Source organism: Manis javanica, chromosome 4 (assembly GCF_040802235.1).
Source record: "Manis javanica isolate MJ-LG chromosome 4, MJ_LKY, whole genome shotgun sequence".
Lineage (NCBI taxonomy): Eukaryota > Metazoa > Chordata > Mammalia > Pholidota > Manidae > Manis > Manis javanica.
The window spans coordinates 5,777,436-5,797,184 of record NC_133159.1 but is presented as its reverse complement, the minus strand read 5'-3'; the positions used below and the strand labels follow the sequence as shown (position 1 = coordinate 5,797,184).

At 39.0% G+C, this 19,749-nt stretch overlaps 1 protein-coding gene across 11 annotated transcripts in view; it reads right to left on the bottom strand.

The window, feature by feature from the left end:
* Window positions 1-692: 692 nt before the first annotated feature.
* PER3 (period circadian regulator 3) overlaps window positions 693-19,749 on the bottom strand; it is a 75,608-nt gene continuing 56,551 nt past the window's right edge. For 5 of the 11 annotated variants that reach the window (XM_036999662.2, XM_036999665.2, XM_017657793.3 and 2 more), the window contains 6 exons: window positions 12,645-12,890; window positions 11,675-12,339; window positions 9,220-9,325; window positions 3,844-4,027; window positions 3,076-3,226; window positions 693-2,063 (listed from right to left, as the gene is read on the bottom strand). In XM_036999662.2, the coding sequence (XP_036855557.2) occupies window positions 1,980-2,063; window positions 3,076-3,226; window positions 3,844-4,027; window positions 9,220-9,325; window positions 11,675-12,339; window positions 12,645-12,890 (1,436 nt within the window). In that variant the 3' untranslated portion in view covers window positions 693-1,979. Of the gene's footprint in view, window positions 2,064-2,583; window positions 2,817-2,956; window positions 3,227-3,843; window positions 4,028-9,219; window positions 9,326-10,208; window positions 10,940-11,674; window positions 12,340-12,644; window positions 12,891-19,749 lie in introns of those variants that run through there. The other 6 variants (XR_005056355.2, XM_036999666.2, XM_036999664.2 and 3 more) reach the window with 6 other exon arrangements.

The window sequence follows — 19,749 nt, the reverse complement described above, 5'->3', positions numbered from 1 at the left end:
CAATGAATCTACTTATAAAATACGAGAATTATAAATGGTTTTACAGACCTACAACAAGCACCAGTTTCAAATCAAACCTAGTATATAATACACAGCCCATTAAATGTGTCCTAAGGCAAAGAAAAAGCAGACTTAGGTAAAACAAATACCTAGAAAGAATGGAAAGCAAAGGCATATATTATCAGGGAACATAAGGTTTGAAATATGCTACACAAATGCACAACGTCCTCTGATAGTTACATTCAGTTCTGATTTACACAAATTAAAATTTTCATCACTACAGAAGGTCACAGTGATTACTGACAGACAATATCCAGGCTGGTTAATTTTTTAAAATTTGATTTTTCATCGAGGGCAAAAATACCACATAACTTGGCCAACACAATGAGGGATTGAAATCATCTAACAATCAAGATGGAGCAGAATATGAGACTTCTCTATTCATAAAATAGGAATATTTGCATGGAATTGCTTAATATTAGAAAATTCCAAGAAATGTCATAGGCAGCATTTGGAAATGGTTAAGGGAGAATTACCTTCCAGGGAATGACTACTTTAAAGAGCAAAGAAATCTAGAATCAGGGTCCAGCAGTCACCATGGATAAAAAGGTCGATTCTCGCAATTATCATGAGGATGCATTTTATAGAAAGGTGTGAAACTTAAAAGGAGGGAAGAAATATTTTCTTAAAACAAACAAAAACAAAAAAGAACACACTCACAAAAAAGAAAAATAAGTTGGTTTGTTGATGTCGTATAAAAGATGAAAGGTTACTGCGACCTTCATCTTCTTCCCTTCCTTTTTGACACCTGTGGAGTGTGAACTGCATATGTCATTCCACGTTTGAGAAGAAATCGCTGACCCCTTGAAGAGACGAAGCTGAGTTACCAAGTAAACAACCCACTCAATTATTGAAAGACACAAGTGGTTCAGGGCAGATACTGCGTCTCCCTTGGCTTAGCCGGCAGAGCCCCTGCAGACCCAGCCCCTTCGGGACATTCCCCTTCCGTAGGGCGACAAAAGGCAGGGCCAGTCACACCTCTGACAGGGATGGAGAGGCCTCTTTTGTGTAAAATGGTTGGAAAGAGTTAACTGTTGGTTTTGGTAAGACAAAATTTAAATACATATACATATAAGAACAATATTAATTTTCACATAACTTTTGAAACATTTTACAATTGTTATTTTAAAAACAAAAACATTACATACCCCACTGGATGAGTCAGAAGCTTTTTTATTCTAACATTACATCTACAAAAGCTAATTTAAACTCTTCAAGGAATAAGCTTTGTAAGCGGATTGGATTTTGAAGACTTTCAGAATTTCAGTGGAAGGTGGAAAATCAAAAGAAAAGGCATCTACAGGAATGAAGGTCAAAATAAAACCTTAAAAACTAGGTATTTCTAGTATGCCAATGGGCAATATATTTTAATATTGGTAAACACTAAAGTGACTTGTGTTGTATTATGAGAAACCTGGAATGTCTGAACTGAATTACGGAGGGGAAGCATCAGCTGTGCAGACTAGATGGATGCACTCAATTTATGGAAGCCTTTGTGAGCAGCATGCAGCCTGTTCCAACAGAGAAAATGGTTTATGTAACAATAAAAACAATATTAATGAAGCTGCGGTTTGGGGCTCTCTCTGGCTTTCTAGACTTGCAGTTATAATTTATTTTAGAGGACACCTGAAGTGAGTTTCGCTGTATACACGCGCCTCTTTAGAGGTCATCCAATATCTTCAGAAAACAGCTAACCTAGAAAAAGAGCCCAACTGACAGCTTTAACCCATCAGGAACAGGGTAAAAGATGCTACTTACAATGTCTGCTTCAGAAAAATGATGTCTATCAAAAGTCAAGGGAAAAACCTTAACATTCAGTGATGACTTCACAGTCACTTAGGGTTGGGTCTGAAGAGATAGGCGACGAGGTCCAGCTGCCCAGCAGGCCTTGGCGGGTGTGCGGGTGACTTCGCACTCCCTCAGCCACTGCTTCCCGCTGGATCCCGTCCACAGGACTCTGCACTGCCACCAACTGGATCTCTGTTTTCACAGGTGACACAGCCCTCCAAAAAAAGAACAAGAGCAGGCAGATAATTATTTGATGTAATATCAACTGACAGATTTTACAATCAGTAAAATACAGGCCAAGCAATCTGTGTGTCATTCCCCAACATACCAATGTCTAAGAATATCCACTATATTAGATGGTAAATGACAGCAATTGTTTAAATACATTTTTTTAAATTATTTGAGGGCTCATTCTTACACTCTTCTCAAAAACCACAAAAAGTTATTTTGAAAATAGTGACACTTAAGAGTAACCAGGCCTGCTCCTGCGTTTTGGTGAGACCTATCTAACCATTCTTAAGTAGCAGGCACTCATTCTTTTCTTTAAAAACGAGAGTGGGAAGGATCCCAGTGACTTGTTTACTTCATAAGCCTTAATTTCACACTTTCCAAAACTCCTAACATTAGTCCCTTTATAATTTTTAACTTCACATATGATCACCTACCACATCTTGATACTTGAGGGAATAAAGACCCCATTCCTAGTACAACTGTTACAACCATCCTGCCACCCACCGGGACCACCGGTAAATCCCAGCTCCACTGTTCAGGCTGACGATCTCATAACAGCCAAGAGACCAGCTGGGTTCCATGGGAAGGGCTGCAAGGCACACATACTACTTCTGGTGGGTATCTTCCACCTTGAGTTGTAGCTTTTTTTAAACATGCATGCATATTTGAGATGCAAATCTCTTACACTCTCCTCTCTTGTCAGTCATAGATCACAGAAACACCCCATAACATTCCAACTGGTGGAAGAAAAAAAACATTTGGAGTCATAAAGCCCTATATTCAAACTTTGATGAACTGTGTAACTATGTATAAATTATTTAACATCCACATATGTTACTCTGTTGTTTATAGGTAAAGTAGGTATAATAAGACCTACCACGTAAGTTCTTGTGAGGTTTAACATCTTCAGTGGGATCACACAATGTACAGTAAGTGCCTCTAACACTACGTGGCACAAACACATCAGCATATGACAGCTGCTCCCACTGAGCTTACTTGGATGTCTATTTCCTGAGGGATGGTGTGGCTCTGGAGCCAGGAGTGCACCTTGGCCAGCTCCTCTCTTTGTCCACGAGAAAACTGGGGCTGCTGCCACCTCATGCTTTCTAGCTTTTCTAGGTCTTCTTTCAGTACAATTTCTTTATCCCTGAAAACAAACAAAAAACCCCCAACCTTAACAATCCTGAATAAGGCACAGAGTTCGTATCATGTAATCTCAGAAGAATGCTTCTTCTTGGTTCGTGATGCACTTTATATCTCTTGGTAATACGTCAGTATTACATATATTACAAATGTACACATCAAAAAAATAAGAATAATTTCTTCATTAAGGAAGTAAAGTTAGGCTCCTTTTCCTGGTGGAAAACACTTATACAATGTTTTAATGAAAATAAAGAAGAAACAGCTTTCTCTTAGTCCTTCTATTCTTTCAAATGAGAAAAAAAATTCAGTCTAAAAAGAAAAGTTCTTGTACTGTGGGCCGCCATGGAAAGCACCTGCCTTTCTGTCCTTGTCTCATGATGCATAACTTGCTTGTTTAGTCCCGATCTGAGTATGTGTGGTGTTCCCACTATACCCTTTGTTTTAAGAAATCATTTGTCATTTGACTTTGAATTTAAAAATACACTTCTCTAAGAGTACGTATAAAGATATTTAAAAATCAGTTTCTTTAAAAAAAAACCTTAAGAAACAACATCTGTACATATTACATGTACACATTAAAAGCAGTCTTACAGAAGCCGGCCTTCCAAAGTGCTTTCTTACCTCTCAGGCACCTGGTAGGTCATCAGAACGCACTCGGGCGTCTGCTTTATCATTCCCCAGAGGGACTCTTCAGCTAAACTGGGAAATGTTCCTTGTTTCTGCACATCCAGAGGCTGCTGCCCACGTTGGGTAATTTCAGAAGAAGAATGACTCCTAGCAAAGTACGTACTGCTGTCATTGCTTCCTATCAAAAGTCAACAACAGTAACAAATTAGAAAGTATCTGTCAAGGACTGACTGCCAAACCCCATTCTTCAAAGACCTTGGCAGCTCGCCGAGTGTTTGTCGCCACCCAGCCCGGCCATCATTCCCAGTAGCCTCAGCTTTCCAGTTTCTTGATCCTTCCCAAATCTTCTTCTCACTCCTCCCGAGCTTTCCACTCTCAAGGCCACACCGTATTTCCTGTCACCCCCCAGAACTGCTCCATTTCAGCTCCATCTCCAAAACTGCTAACTTCTCAGCTTCATTTTCTTGTTCAATTGTTCCGACTACAATCTGGAACCATGACTTAGCTCTTGGGCTTGGAGCTTGAGGTCTGTCACTCAGTAACACTCTGTAAAACCTTAGACTTCTTTTCCCTCTGACTTTGCGCGGCTATCAAGATGTCAACTCCAGCAGAGTCAATCATCAGTTCTATTCTTATCTAAATGCAAGTAGTCAAAGACATGGAGAAAGCCACATGTCACAGGATACATTGGTTCCACTATAAACTCACCATCATCAGAAGGACCATCAGCCAGTAGCCCTGCTACGGTCCTCAGGTCAGTACGCTACTGGTAAATACCCAGCACTGACTATTTCTACTTCTCCATTTCCTCCCTCATTCTCACTTACTTTATAAGGAAAAAGGGGAAGCCATTAGAAAGGAAATTCATTAACCTGACGCCAAACGCTGGCTCCCTCATTTCTGCACTCCCTTCACCTTGCTCCTGTTACAGCAGAGAAGCCGCCCGCCCACCCCGAGGCCCACCCCTCCACGGCTGCTCTGGAGCCTTATAGATCATTCCTTTCATGTCCTGCACCTGACCCTTCTAGTCTTCTCATCAACTTTGAAACAGTTACAAAAATTAAAAAAAAGTATCTAATTAAAAAAAAATTAGTATATGGGTAAACACAAAAATTTTTTTCTCATTACAAATATCTCTTTAAAAAGTAATTGTTTAAAGTAAGGATACATTTATTATGGGGTTTATAAAACACGTAGAAGAAAAATGTACAACAAACATAGCACAAAAGACAAGAGAGCGGAAATGGAAATGTTCTTTTAAGGTTCCTAGACATAAAGTGATACAATGGGTATAATATTTGATGGTAAACTGTCATAAGCAAAAACATGCACTTGTAAACCCTATAGCAATGATTAAAAAAGAAAGAGAAAGAAAAAAAAGAGATATAGTCGAGAAGCCAACAGTGGAAGGAAAACAGAATTATTAAAAAATACAATTAATCCAAAAAGAGGAGAAGGGGAGAAAAAAGGGAGGACGAGCGGGTGAGCAAACAAAACAAGAAGCAAGACCGAGCACTTAATTATCAATAATCACATTAGATGTGAACAGTCAAAGTACTCCAATTAGAAGGCAGAGATTGTCAGATGAATAAATAAAAAAAATCAACACCTAACTATAGCTGGTTCCCAGAAATCAACTTTAAATATGAAGACACAGGTAAGTTAAAAGGAAAAAGACAGAAAAAATATTCTACATAAACAATAATCTAAATAAAGCTGAGTGGATACACTAATAAAAGAAAGGTACCCTTCATAATAAAGAAATGAATTAATCAAAAGGGCATAAAATCTTAAGTGTGTATGTATCTAATAGAAAACCTTCGAAATACATGACATAAAAATAGACTAGACTGCAAGAAAAAAAAGACAAATTCACAGTTACACTTGTACCTGTAACAGCCCTGAATTAATAACTGATAAAACAAGCAGATAGAAATTCAGTTAGGATGCAGAAAGCTGGATCAACATTATCAGCCGAATTGATCTACTTTTCATTTACAGACGACACTACTCAATAACTGCAGAACACACATTCTTTTCAAGTGTACATGAAACATTTATAAAGATAGATCAAATTCTGGACCATTAAGTAAGCCTCAGTAAATTAAAAAATAGAGAGAGAATATTCTCTGACTGTAAGTTAGAAACCAATAATATATCTGAAAAAAATCCCCAAATATTAGGAAATTAAACACATTTCTAATAGCCCATGGCCAAAGAAGAAAACACAAAGGAAATTAAAAAACATGTTGAATTGAATGAAAATGAAAACACTCATATTAAAAATTGAGGGATGCAGCAAAAGCAGTGCTTAGAGGGGATTAAAAGCATTAAATGTTTATATAAGGAGGGAAAAAAAACCTTCACAAGTCAATGCATTAAGCTTCTACTTTAAGAAATTGGGAAAAGAGAAAATATAATCCAAAGTAAACAGAAGAAAGGAAATAATAGAGGTTAGAGCAAAAATAAAAAAAATACAGAATCAGAAAACAACAGGTAGAAATCTCCAATGAAACCAAAAGTTGCTTCTCTGCAAAGTTAATAAAATTAGTAAACATACAACCAGAATGATCAGGAAAAAATTACTAATATCGGCAATAGGAGAGGAGATACTATTGTAGCTTCTACATTCATTAAAATGAGAAGGGAATATTATCAGCAACTTCATGCCAATAGATTAAACAATTCAGACAAAATGAACAAACTCCTTAAAAGGCACAAATTACCAAAGATCATTCAAGAAGAAATAAACTGAGTAAAACCCACATCTATTAAAGAAATTAAATTTGTTGCTAAAAATCTTCTCACAAAGAAAACTTGAGGCCCAGATAGCTTCCCTGGTGAGTTCTAACAAACATAAAGAAGGCATAATATCCATTCAATACAAACTCTTCTGGAAAACAGAAGGGGAGAGAACAGTTCTCATTTTTTTAGGCCAGCATTACCCTGATACCAAAACCAGACAACAACATTATGAGAAAAGAGAACAATGGGCCAATATTTCTCATAATAGATGTGATAATCCTTAACAAATATTAAGATACAGAATCCAGCATGACCAAATACAAGGTTAATTTAATATTTTTAAAATTCATATTAATGAATTCACCATATTAATAGAATTCAGAGAGAAAACCTGTAAGATTATCCTGCTAGATGCAGAGAAAGCATTTCAGCAAGTGAACTTCCTCAGTCTTAATGATAAAGGGTACTGAAAGAAAACCTACATCTAACAGCATATTTAATGGTGGAACTCTGACTCTTGTGACCCTAAGACTGCGAACAAGGCAAGAATGTCTGTTTCACCACTTCTATTCAACACGGCATTGGGAGTCCTACCCTATCCGATAAGGCAAGACAAATAAATAAAAGCATACAGGCCAGAAAGGAAGAAGTTAAACTATTTGCAGACAAGACTGCTTATGTAGAAAAGTCTTACAGAATCTACATAAGAGCTACTAAAACTGGTGAGTTTAGCAAGACTGCAGAATACAGGTTCCAATAAAAATTTGGTGCTTGTGGACTAGAAGACTCATGAGCCACACAATAATTCTTTCCAAAGTGGTCTGTTGATTCAATATAATGTCAATCAAAATCCCAGCAGGCTTTTGGGTAGAAACTAAGAAACCTATTCTACAATTTAGATGGACAAAGGGCCTACAATATCCAAAATTATATTGAAAAGAAGAATAAAATTGGAGGGCTTACTCCATCAGATTTCAAGACTTACTTGAAAGCTACATTACTTAAAAGAGTGTGATATTATCGTAAAGCTAGCCATAAAGATAAACAGAACAGAAAAGAGTCTACAAAGAGACTCAAATACATATGGCCAATTTGTTTTCTACAAAGGTGTCAAGGTAATTCAGTTGGGGAAAGATTAATCTTTTCAGCAAGTGAGGCAGGAACAATCAGATACCCATATGCAAAGAGAGAAGATGGATGTTTACCTCACACCATGTGTAAAAATTCATTAAAAGTGGATCACAGACCTAGCTATAAAAGAGTGTTAAATTTCCCTTTCCCATCCCCTTCTGTCTATAAATGCCTTTCATTTTGTATAGCGCTTTGGAGCTCCTTTCTGTTGCTGGGTGGGATGCTCTTTGATTCATGAATGAATGAGTAACACCAATCTGATCTTTAAATTTACTCAGTTGAACTTTTGCTGTTTAAGAAGGTAACATATAAACCTTCCAAGAGAAAATAGGAGACTATCTTAGGACTTCCGGTAAGGATGTCTTAAATAAGACATAAAAAGCAAAACCTATGAAAGAAAAAAAAAAATCAGTAAGTTGAACTTTATTAAAATTTAAATAATTTGTTCTTCAGAATGAAGATATAAATAAAATGAAAATGCAAGCCACACACAGGGAGGAATTTTTTGTAAAACAAGTATCTGATAAAGGACTTGTATCCAGAATATACACAAAATTCTTACTGCGCAAAAAAGAAAACTAATAACTGCCCTCCCACAAAATGGGCAACCAATTTGAACACATCTGGATGGCAAATAAGTACATGAAGAGACATGCAACATCATTAACCAACAGGCAAATGCAAATCAAAACCAAGATGGGGTTTCACTACATACCCATGGAAATAGCTAGGATTAAAATGATGGACAATACTCAGCATTGGTCAGAATGTGTTGCAAATTGGAGCTCTTGAATGTTGCTGACAGGAATGCAAATGGTATAGACAGTCTGGAAACCAGTGTGGCCGTTTCTTATAAAGTTTATCATACACTTACCATATAACCTAGCATTTCATTCCTAGGAATGAAGAGAAATGAAAATATATGTCCACAAAAAGACAGACTCAAATGTTCATGGCAGTATTATTCCCAAAAGCCCCAAACTGTAAACAACAGAAAACCAGTGACTGGTAAAACGGACATCCCTACGATGTAATCCTCCTTGTCAATACAAAGGAACAAGCCAGTGATATTCACGTAAGGATGAGTCTCAGTGGCACCAAGCTGAGAGCCCTGACACTGAAGACTGTGTCCTGGATGATTCAATGTATAGGAAATTATAGGAAAAAAACCTATAGTGACAAAAAGCAAATCAGTGGTTGCCAGGAACTGGAGATCAGGGCAGGGGATGGACTGCAAATGGTCACAGAACAACTTTCTGGGTGATGGAAATGCTCTAAATGGTGATGTGGTGCTGGTTACACTAATGTATACATGTGTCAGAATTCCTATTTTATACACCTAAACTTGGTGACTTTTCTGATGTAAATATACCCCAAATGAGGCTTATAAAAGAAAAAAGAAAAAAGTACTTTACTTCCACACCAGTGCCAAAACCACAGGGTCCCTTACACAGGGATCTCCGAGCTGTGTGACGACTGTTACTGATCCACTACCTGAAGCTGCAGCACCAGCACATGGGGGCGCCTGACGCACTGCCGCGGGCAGCTCACTGGCAGCACGGGGCCTGCTCCCAGTCTCCAGGTGGCCTGTAGCACCCTGCTAGAGAGGAAGGAAACAGATTTTAACATCTCAAGCATCTTCTTATAAAGTGACTGCCAGATCTTCAACTTCACATGTTAAACAGAATAAAATGTATATATGTAACTGTGAAGTAAGTACAAGCTTTTCAGCCCATTCCAAGAATGCAGTCAAAATTCCTTGGTTTATAATAGTAAAGACACTACTGGTTTTTTCCCTCCAATTGTCTCTTTTTTTTGTTGCTATACAGTCTTATATTAGTTTCAGGCATACAACACAGTGGTTCAACAGCTCTCCATATGAAACCCTCACCCCCACAAGTACAGCTACTATCTGTTAACATTGGAAGATGTTACAGAATCACTGGCTATACTCTTCAAGCTGCACCATCCCCATGACCAACCTACATTATGATTAAGAATTTCTGTGCCCCTTTACACCCCTTGCCCACCCTCCCCTATGGTAACCACCAGTCCCTTCTCAGTGTCTAAGAGTCTCTAAGAGTCTACCGCTGTTTTGTTCATTCTGTTTTGCTTTGTACCTATAGATACAGAAGAAGCGAAATAATACTGTACTTGCCTTTCTCTGCCTGACTTATTTCACTGAGCATTAATACCCTCAAGATCCATCCATGCTGCACATGGCAGGATTTCTTTCTTTCTCGTTTTTTTTTATTTTGGTATCATTAATATACAATTACATGAGCAACATTGTGGTCACCAGATTCCCCCCATTATTAAGTCCCCACAACATACCCATTACAGTCACTGACGATCAGCGTAGTTGTAAGATGCTATAGGGTCACTACTTGCTTTCTCTGTGTTATGCTGCCTTCTCTGTGCCCTCCCCTACTTTATGTGTGCTAATCGTAATGCCCGTTATTCCCCTTATCCCTCCCTTCCTACCCACCCTCCCCAGTCCCTTTCCTTTTGACAACTGTTAGTCTATTCTTGGGTTCTGTGAGTCTGCTGCTGTTTTGTTCCTTCAGTTTTTGCTTTGTTCTTATACTCCACAGATGAGTGAAATCATTTGGTGCTTGTCTTTCTCTGCCTGGCTTATTTCACTGACCATAATACCTTCTAGCTCCATCCATAGGATTTCTTTCTTTTCATGGCTGAATAGTATTCCATTGTGTATATGTACCACATCTTCTTTATCCATTCATCTATTGATGGAGACACAACTATTTTTTGAGCACCATATAGATGCATGTTTTAATTTTTTTTGTCAATCAGAAAATGTATATTGAACATTTTATGAGTACTAAGCACTGTGACAAACACTAGGTGTATAATAGTTAAAACAACATTCCAGCTATCATGGGAAGAAAGATTATATAAATATTACTTCATTTAATCTTCAGAATAAGCTATGAAGTATTCATGTCTCCATGAATAAGGAAACAAGACAAAGAAAGGTTAAATAACTTGTCTAAGCTAACCTACCTAACAAGTGACAGAGCTGGGTGGGATCTGAATACATGTTTTATTCCATAGCTCAGGCTTTGCTCACTGGGATAAACTGCCTTGCAATAAATTTCAACAAAGTACACTAATATGAGTCTTTTAAAATTGAGTATATTTTCTTGACTTGGATCATCAGATTTTGGACATCTGTCAGAAGAGGACATTATACCTTGAAGGAAGATCAAGAAAAACTGTGTAAATATTTACACTTGTGTTGGAACCGATACCTCAATATAGGAACATCATATTCCAAAGTTTAACCTGATACATATATCTGAGGATGCCTTTTTAGGTAAAGGGATGAAGTTAAAGGGAACTGACCAAAAAATTTTTGTTTTTGAAAATGACAAGAATAAGTATGAAACTACCAATTGCCTACATTACTGGTAAGTAATGATAAAAAGCAGTTCCTGCCCCCTTCACACACACCTGCTGTCCTACAACTATGCCTGAAAAAGCTAAATTCATGTCTTACCAATATGGCATGTTCCTGTTTTACCTGACCATAACCACGGTTTTAAGTAGAAAAATACATTTGAGAGGCAGTGAACATTTTAAACTTAATACCTGGATATCAAATTAAAAGGGGAACAACCCAGTTCATATAGAAAACTTGGAAGACAGCACTTTGGGGAAAGCCATGAAAAGTATCTGAGAAAGCAGACATAGCAGCTTCGTCCACTGTGCCCTTTAACGGAGCCAGGGAGACAGTATACTTTCTGCAGAGCAGAGCTGACGGTCTCCAGCACGGCGGTGATGCAGATTATGCACTGAGGCCATCAGTGTTGAGTCCCAGTGTAAGAACCTTAATTGCAGTAAGAGGACCCACATTTATTTTCTCATTCATGCCTTTAAAGTCAGCGTCACTTACACATCTGGCTTCTGGACAAACACCCCTTCTCACCTGCTCTGAAGATGCACAGGATCTGAGCATGTCTTCCTGCAGTAAGTTGAGCTGCAGTGGGGAGCTGGTCCCCGAGGGGATCAAGGGGTGCTCTTGACCCTGTGCCCCCCATTTTTCCTCAGCTCTCCTTTGGCTGATAACTGAAGGGGGTGGTTCCAGGTCTAGAGGCATTGCTGATACTGAGGGTGGTATTTCAGAAGAGCGTGCGGCTCCCAAGAGTGGATACGGAGAGAATGATGGTAAAAACAGAGGATAGATAGGTGGGTCATGCAGGAAAATGGCCATAAAAGTATCCAAGTAAGGGGCAGGGAGAGCTGGAAAAGATTGCCAGCCACTGGACAAAGGTGGCTTCAGCAGACACTTGAGCGCAGCCCCTGAGGCTCCATGCTCCCCTCCCAGGGAGGCCGCGGCAGGGAGGGAAAAGGTTGGCACGAGATAAGGGGTCTGGCTGGGAACCATCACGGCAGCTGGGCCCGGCAGGCCAGAGCCACGGGGAGCACGGGGTGGGGAAGGGCCCCCGGGCTGCCCGGCCTGGGCCTCCCCTCTGAGGCAGTGACAGAAGCTGTCCTTGGAGCTGCCACTGTCCGGTGACAGAGGCAGCTTCTTACGCTTGGGCTTCCCCTTCCTGCCGCCAGCCGATCTGGTCTGCTTGGACGTACAATCTCCTGAAAGGATAGAGAGGGAGGTATCCGTTATGGAAAGCCAGAACTGAAACAAGGGGGAGGGTGGCGTTTGCAGGTGAGTCTAAGGGATCACCAAGGGCTAAACACCTGCCAACGCCGCCTCTACTCCAGGGACGGCAGAACACAGCTCTGAAAGGGGAACAAGATCCTGGATAAATGTTGTTGCTATAAAATAAACTTCTTTCAAGTAAAACCCCTATTCTTCATTCTTTATCTTCTGGCAATTACATATGATTTACAAAATTGATGACTAGATAAATGGCATATGTTTTTTAAAAATTCACTACCTTGAATATATGAGTACTTTGCTTTGCTTCTGCTTTCTTGCTGTAGGTAGGAGCTGTAGGGTGAAGACAGGATCCTTTCCCGGAATTTATCAACGTAATTTTGTTCTTCCTTCTGCGTGTGGGCTGACAGAACAGCCTTTGTGAGCCCTATGTGTCTAAATGCCTCCGACGTCGGCGAGGCCGGGGATGTGCTTAGGTTCCCAGGCTCACATCCTGGGGTACCATCCTCTGCTGGAGTCAGTTCTGCTGAGGTGGAAGAAGACAGATTTAACTTATTCCCAACCAATTACTTGCATTTATTTCACTAATTTTACTGCCTTTCAATAAATTTTTACAAACATTAATACAATAGCTGGAATATAAAAACATTAACCTAGCACATAAATTAGTTTTATTCTTCCTGCCTTTATATATTTGTACACTTGGATATGTTTCACAGAGTTGTAATATTCAAGGTACATACAGTTATTTATTTAAATCTTTTTATTGTAAATATTTTTGTATTGCCCTGAATCCTTCAGAATTTTTCTTTTTGAGTTTATTTTTTAACATGTACTACATATTCACGCGGCTCAACGATAAATGAGCACTGACCCACCCCAGGTCTGTCTTTTCAACTCAAGCTCACCAGGCTCCCCGTGGTTGCCCCAGCCTGCGCTCTGGAAACTCTCAGGGCAATAAACCAGGTGAATCTACATAAAGGAATGAAGCACACTACAAGAGATCACTTCATGAATAGATATTTAAAGCCTTTACAGGATAGAAACTACTTAATCAAGAATAATACAGTGTGAGATTTATAATACATATAGAAGTATCATATACGCCAACATACAAAGGTGAGAGTGGGGAAACAGAAGTACACTATTGTAAGGTTTCTGTACTCTACCTGAAGTGGTATGATATTGCTAGAAAGCAGACTGTGAAAAATTTAATATGTATACACAATAAACCCTAAAGCAACCACTAAAATAAAGCTCACTTTAAATATAAAGATAGAAATGGTTAAAAGTAAAAGGGTAGATAAGATATGACATGCTAACACCAATTAAGCAAGCTGGAGTGACTGAATATATTACTATAAAAAATTATACTTTAGAACAAATATACAAGGGATAAAGAAGATCATTTCACAGTGATTGAAGGGTCAGTAAATGCATCAAGAGGACATAACAATCCTTAACGTTTATGCACAAAATAGAAGAGCTTCAGAATACATGAAGCAAAAAATGGGTAGGACCCTGAGAAGAAACAGACACACCTACAATTATGGTCAGAGATTTCAATTCTTCTCTTGAGGCAGAACAAGTATGTAGAAACTCAGTATGACAATCAAGACTTGAACCACACTACCAGCCAACCTGATGTAGTTTATACACATAGAACATTCAACCTAACAGCAGCAGAACAATTCCATTCTTTTCAAGTGTATACAGAATACTTGTCAAGATTGACCATACTATAGACCATAAAACAAGTCTCAGTAAATTTAAAAGAATTGAAGTTCATATTTTCTCTGACCACAATGGGATTAAATTAGAAATCAGTAACAGAAAGAGCTCTGGAAAATCCCCAAATATGTGGTAAGTACATAATACATGATAGCGAAGGGGCAGAGCCAAGATGGCAGTGTGAGTAGAGCAGCGGAAATCTCCTCCCAAAACCATACATATTTTTGAAAATACAGCAAATACAACTATTCCTAAAAGAGAGACCAGAAGATACAGGACAACAGCTAGGCTACATCCACACCGGCAAGAACCCAGCGCCTTGCAAAGGGGGTAAGATACAAGCCCTGGCCCGGCGGGACCTGAGCGCCCCTCCCCCCAGCTCCCGGCAGGAGGGGAGGAGTCAGAGCAGGGAGGGAGAGGGAGCCCAGGCCTGCTGAACACCCAGCCCTAGCCATGCGCACTGGGAGCGCCGACACACAGTGCGTGAGGTGCTAGATACTAGGGAAACGGGACAGTAAAACCTATAAGTGGGTCCCCGCAGCCGGCGCCCCTGGGACAAAGAAAAGCGAGTGCTTTTTGAAAGTCTTAAAGGGCCAGGGACCCCACAGCTGGACAGAAACATCCCGGGACACTTAGCCCAGCAGCTGGGAATCCTGGGGAACTCTGGGCACCCTAACCCCTGGGCGGCAGCACAGCTTGGAGGCCCCTCACGGAGATAAACAGCCTCCCGTGTGTTTCCCCTCTGACGCCGCTCCGCCATAGCAGAGCAGCAGCCTGAGGCCAGCCATGCCCACAGCAACTGCGGAGCTTAACTCCACAGCGGCCCAGGCAAGAATCAAGAGACCCCTTCTGTGTGCAGCTTCCCAGCACGAGCCGCTAGGGGTCACTGTTCTCCCAGGAGAGGAAGGCCACAAACCAGCAAGAAGGGATGTTCTCCTAGCCGACACACATGCAGGCTTCCTGCAAGTACCTCTATTGTCATGAAAAGGCAGAAGAATTTGATCCAGACCAGACTAACCCAGACATCCTCCCCTGAGAAGGAATCTGGGGAGATAGACCTAACCAATCTCCCTGAAAAAGAATTCAAAATAAAGGTCATAACCATGTTGATGGAGCTGCAGAGAAATATGCAAGAGTTAAGGGATGACATCCAGAAGGAGATTACAGACGTCTGGAGGGAGATTACAGAAGTGAAACAATCTCTGGAAGGATTTATAAGCAGAATGGATAAGATGCAAGAGGCCACTGATGGAATAGAAACCAGAGAACAGGAACGCATAGAAGCTGACATAGAGAGAGATAAAAGGATCTCCAGGAATGAAACAATATTAAAAGAACTATGTGACCAATCCAAACGGAACAATATCCGTATTATAGGGGTACCAGAAGAAGAAGAGAGAGAAAAAGGGATAGAAACTGTATTTGAAGAAATAATTGCTGAAAACTTCCCCAAACTGGGGGAGGAAATAACCATTCAGACCACAGAAGTACACAGAACTCCCAACAGAAGGGACCCAAGGAGGACAACACCAAGACACATAATAATTAAAATGGCAAAGATCAAGGACAAGGAAAGAGTTTTAAAGGCAGCTAGAGAGAAAAAGGTCACCTATAAAGGAAAACCCATCAGGCTATCATCAGACTTCTCAACAGAAACCTTACAGGCCAGAAGAGAATGGCGTGATGTATTTAATGCAATGAAACAGAAGGGCCTTGAACCAAGGATACTGTATCCAGCACGATTATCATTTAAATATGAAGGAGGGATTAAACAATTCGCAGACAAGCAAAAGTTGAGGGAATTTGCCTCTCACAAACCACCTCTACAGGGTATCTTAGAGGGACTGCTCTAGATGGGAGCACTCCTAAGGCTAAACAGATGTCACCAGAGAAAATAAAATCACAGCAAAGAAAGCAGACCAACCAAATACTAACTAAAGGCAAAAAATAAAATCAACTACCCACAAAAGCAGTTAAAGGAAACACAAAAGAGCACAGAATAAAACACCCAACATATAAAGAATGGAGGAGGAGGAATAAGAAAGGAGAGAAATAATAAAGTACCAGACAGTGTCTATAAGTTCAATAAGTGAGTTAAGTTAGGCAGTAAGATACTAAAGAAGCTAACCCTGAACCTTTGGTAACCACGAATCTAAAGCGTGCAATGGCAATAAGTACATATCTTTCAATAATCACCCTAAATGTAAATGGTCTGAATGCACCAATCAAAAGACACAGAGTAATAGAATGGATAAAAAAGCAAGACCCGTCTCTGTGCTGCTTACAAGAGACTCACCTCAAACCCAGAGACATACACAGACTAAAAGTCAAGGGATGGAAAAAGATATTCCATGCATAATATGTGATATCATATGTATAGATATATGATAACAAATGGTTTCAAAGAAGATATCAACAGTTAATTGGTAGTATTTGAACATGATGAAAATGAAACATAACATATAGCAATGTGTGGGACGCAGCTAAAGATAAAAGAAAATTTACACTCAAATCCATTAGTTAAGAAAAACTTCAGAAACAATTATTTCAGTTTCCACTTTAAACTGGAAAAAGAGCAAGACAAAAGTAAGCAGAAGAAAGGAAATAATAAAGATCAGAATAAAATCAGCGAAATAGAAAACAGTAAACCAAGAGTGAAAGTCAATGAAACTGTAAATTGGTTCTTTGAGAAGAGCAATAAAGTTGATCAAACTCTATAGCTAGACAATCAGAAAAAAAAAGAGAAGATACAAGTTACCAATTTCAGAAGTGACAGGGAATATCACTAGAGTCTACAGATAAAAGAAAACATTATTAACAACTTTATTCCAATAAATTTGACAACTTTGGCAAAACAGACTCAATTCTTTGAAAGACACAAACTGAGTACATTCAACAAGAAGTAGAAAACCTGAGTAGTCTTATGTCTATTAAATAAATTGAATTTGTAGTTAAAAACTCCAATCCCATATGGCTTCACTGCTGATTTTCAGCAAACATTTAGGAAAGAAAGAATACCAATTCTGCATAAACCCTTGTAGAAAATTGAGGAGAAAACAACTACACAGCTTACACTATTAAGGCCAGGACTATCCTGACCCCAAAGTCAGACAAAGTCATTATAAGAAAAACAAATAAACAAAGCTAGAAAGTATCCCCATAAACAGATATCTAGAAATTTTCTCGAAAATTCTTGCAAAATAAATCTACTATACAAAAAGGATTATGACCAACTGGGATTTATCCCAGGAATTCAAAGATACTTTAACATATAAAAATTAAGCATAATTCGTAACAACAAACTGAAAAAGAGACTAAAAATGTAAAATCTATGATAACAATACTCTCAATAGATGCAGAGATTTGACAAAATCTAACATCCATTTCTCATAAACAAAATTCTCCGGAAATTAAAAATAGAAGGAAACATCCTCAATTTGGTAAAGGCATCTATGAAAAACCTATAGCTAACATAATCAATGTTTTCTCTCCAAGACTGAGAAAAACACAGTATTTGCTTTTACAAATTCTATTCAATATTTATTTGAGGTTCTAATCAGTTCAAGAAGGTAGGATAAATAAATTAAAAATATCCAGGATAGAAAGGAAGAAGTAAAACTGATTTTCAAAGACATGATCATACATGTAAAAAATCCTATGGCATCTACAAAAAGTTACTAGAACTAATAAGTGAATTTAGAAGGCTGTAGAATAAAAGATTAATACACAAAAACCTATTATATGCCAGCAACAAACAACTGGAAATTGATATTTAAAAAAGTCCTATTTACAACATGAATCCTTAGGGATAAAACTGACAAAAGATATGCAAGATCTGTAAACTGAAAACTACAAGATACTCCTCTGAGTAATTAAAGAACATCTAAATAAATGGATAGATATACCAGGTTCGTGGATTAGAGGACTCTATTTTTGAGATATCAATTTTCCCAAAAAGGATGCATAGAGTCAATATAATCCCAATTAAAACCCCTGCAGGATTTTTAAACAAAGACAGTGAGAAATCCTCCATTTCTCTTTATTTTTTTCTTTATTAAAATTTTGGATTCCTGGTTCAAGGTGATGACATAGGAATATCCTGAACTCACCTCCTCCCATAAACACACTGAGCCTATAGCTACATATGAATGAATTATCTTAAAAAAAAACAACAACACTACATGCTGGCTGTGTATCAACTACACATCAGGTGATGAGAAAAAAATGACATTGAAGCAGTTAGGAGAGGCTGGGACAAAATCCTGCTATAAACCCCACCCCCAGTGAGGTGACCCACAACTGGGAGAAAACTCACACCTAGGACATCTCTCCAAGGAGCAAAGGATTTAAACCACACATCAAGCATGTCAACTTTTAAGAGAAAAGTCCCCAAAATGTTTAACTTCAAAAACAAACAAGGCTTGTGTCCCAAGACCCACAAGACTGCAGCCATCTAAGATATGGCTCTTGCAGGGCTCATGCGCCCTGACTCCCTAGCCTTAAGGCCCAAGTCAGAGGCAGCCAACTGTGCCCCGACTTTAAGTGAAGAAGGCTCGCATGCTCATATCAGAGCATCAGTGTGAGGGGCAGGCACCCATGCAACACACACATCTAGAAGCCTGCTGGACCATGGGCCTGGCAGGTGCCATCTTTGCTCTATCCCTTTGCTGTGATCCAGAGCACCAATATCTCCTGAAAGGGAGCTTTTACACCCATCTGGTGCCCCAATTTTGGGGGATACTTCCCAGGGGATGCCTCTTGACCACTTAGCTCTGGAAGCCAAGGGAGTCTGAATTCTTAGTTTCATGGGACTATAGTAATCAGTGTCACCCACAAAGGAGCATAAACCCCTGCCTGGTGCCTTGATTTCTGGCTGCTGCAGAGGAACACTTCTATATCACCTGGCTCTGGTTCAGGAAGTTCCAAACAAGATGAACCCAAAGAGACCCATACCAAGATACATTACAATCAAAATGTCAAAAGTTAAAGACAAGGAGAGAATCTTAAAGGCAGCAAGAGAAAAACAACTTGTTACATACAAGGGAGTCCCCATAAGACTATAAGCAGGCTTTTCAGCAGAAACTTTACAGGCCAGAATGGAGTGGCACGATATATTCAAAGCACTGAAAGAAAACAAAAAAACTTTCTAACCAAGAATACTATACCCAGAGAAGTTATTCAGAATTGAAGGAAAGATAAGAGTTTTCCCAGGTAAGCAAAGGCTAAAGAAGTTCATTCCACTACACCAACCTTACAAGAAATGTTAAAGGGACTTCTTTAAGCTGAAAAGAAAGGATACTCATTAGTAACAATAAAATATATGAGTGAATAATCTTACTGGAAAGGTAAATATATAGTAAAAGTAGTGGATTGATCACTTATAAAACTAGTGTGAAGGTTAAAAGACAGAAATAGTAAAAATAAGTATGATTACAACAATTATTTAAAGGATACACAAGATAAAAGGATATAAACTGTGACATCAGAAACATAAAACAAGGAAGGGAATAATGTTGAGCTTTACAAAGGGATCAAAAGTAAGTTGTTGACTTAAAATAAACTGCTATAGATATAAGTTGTTATATGTAAGCCCAATGGTAACCACAAAGCAAAAATCCATACTAAATACACAAAAGATAGATAATGTAATTGAG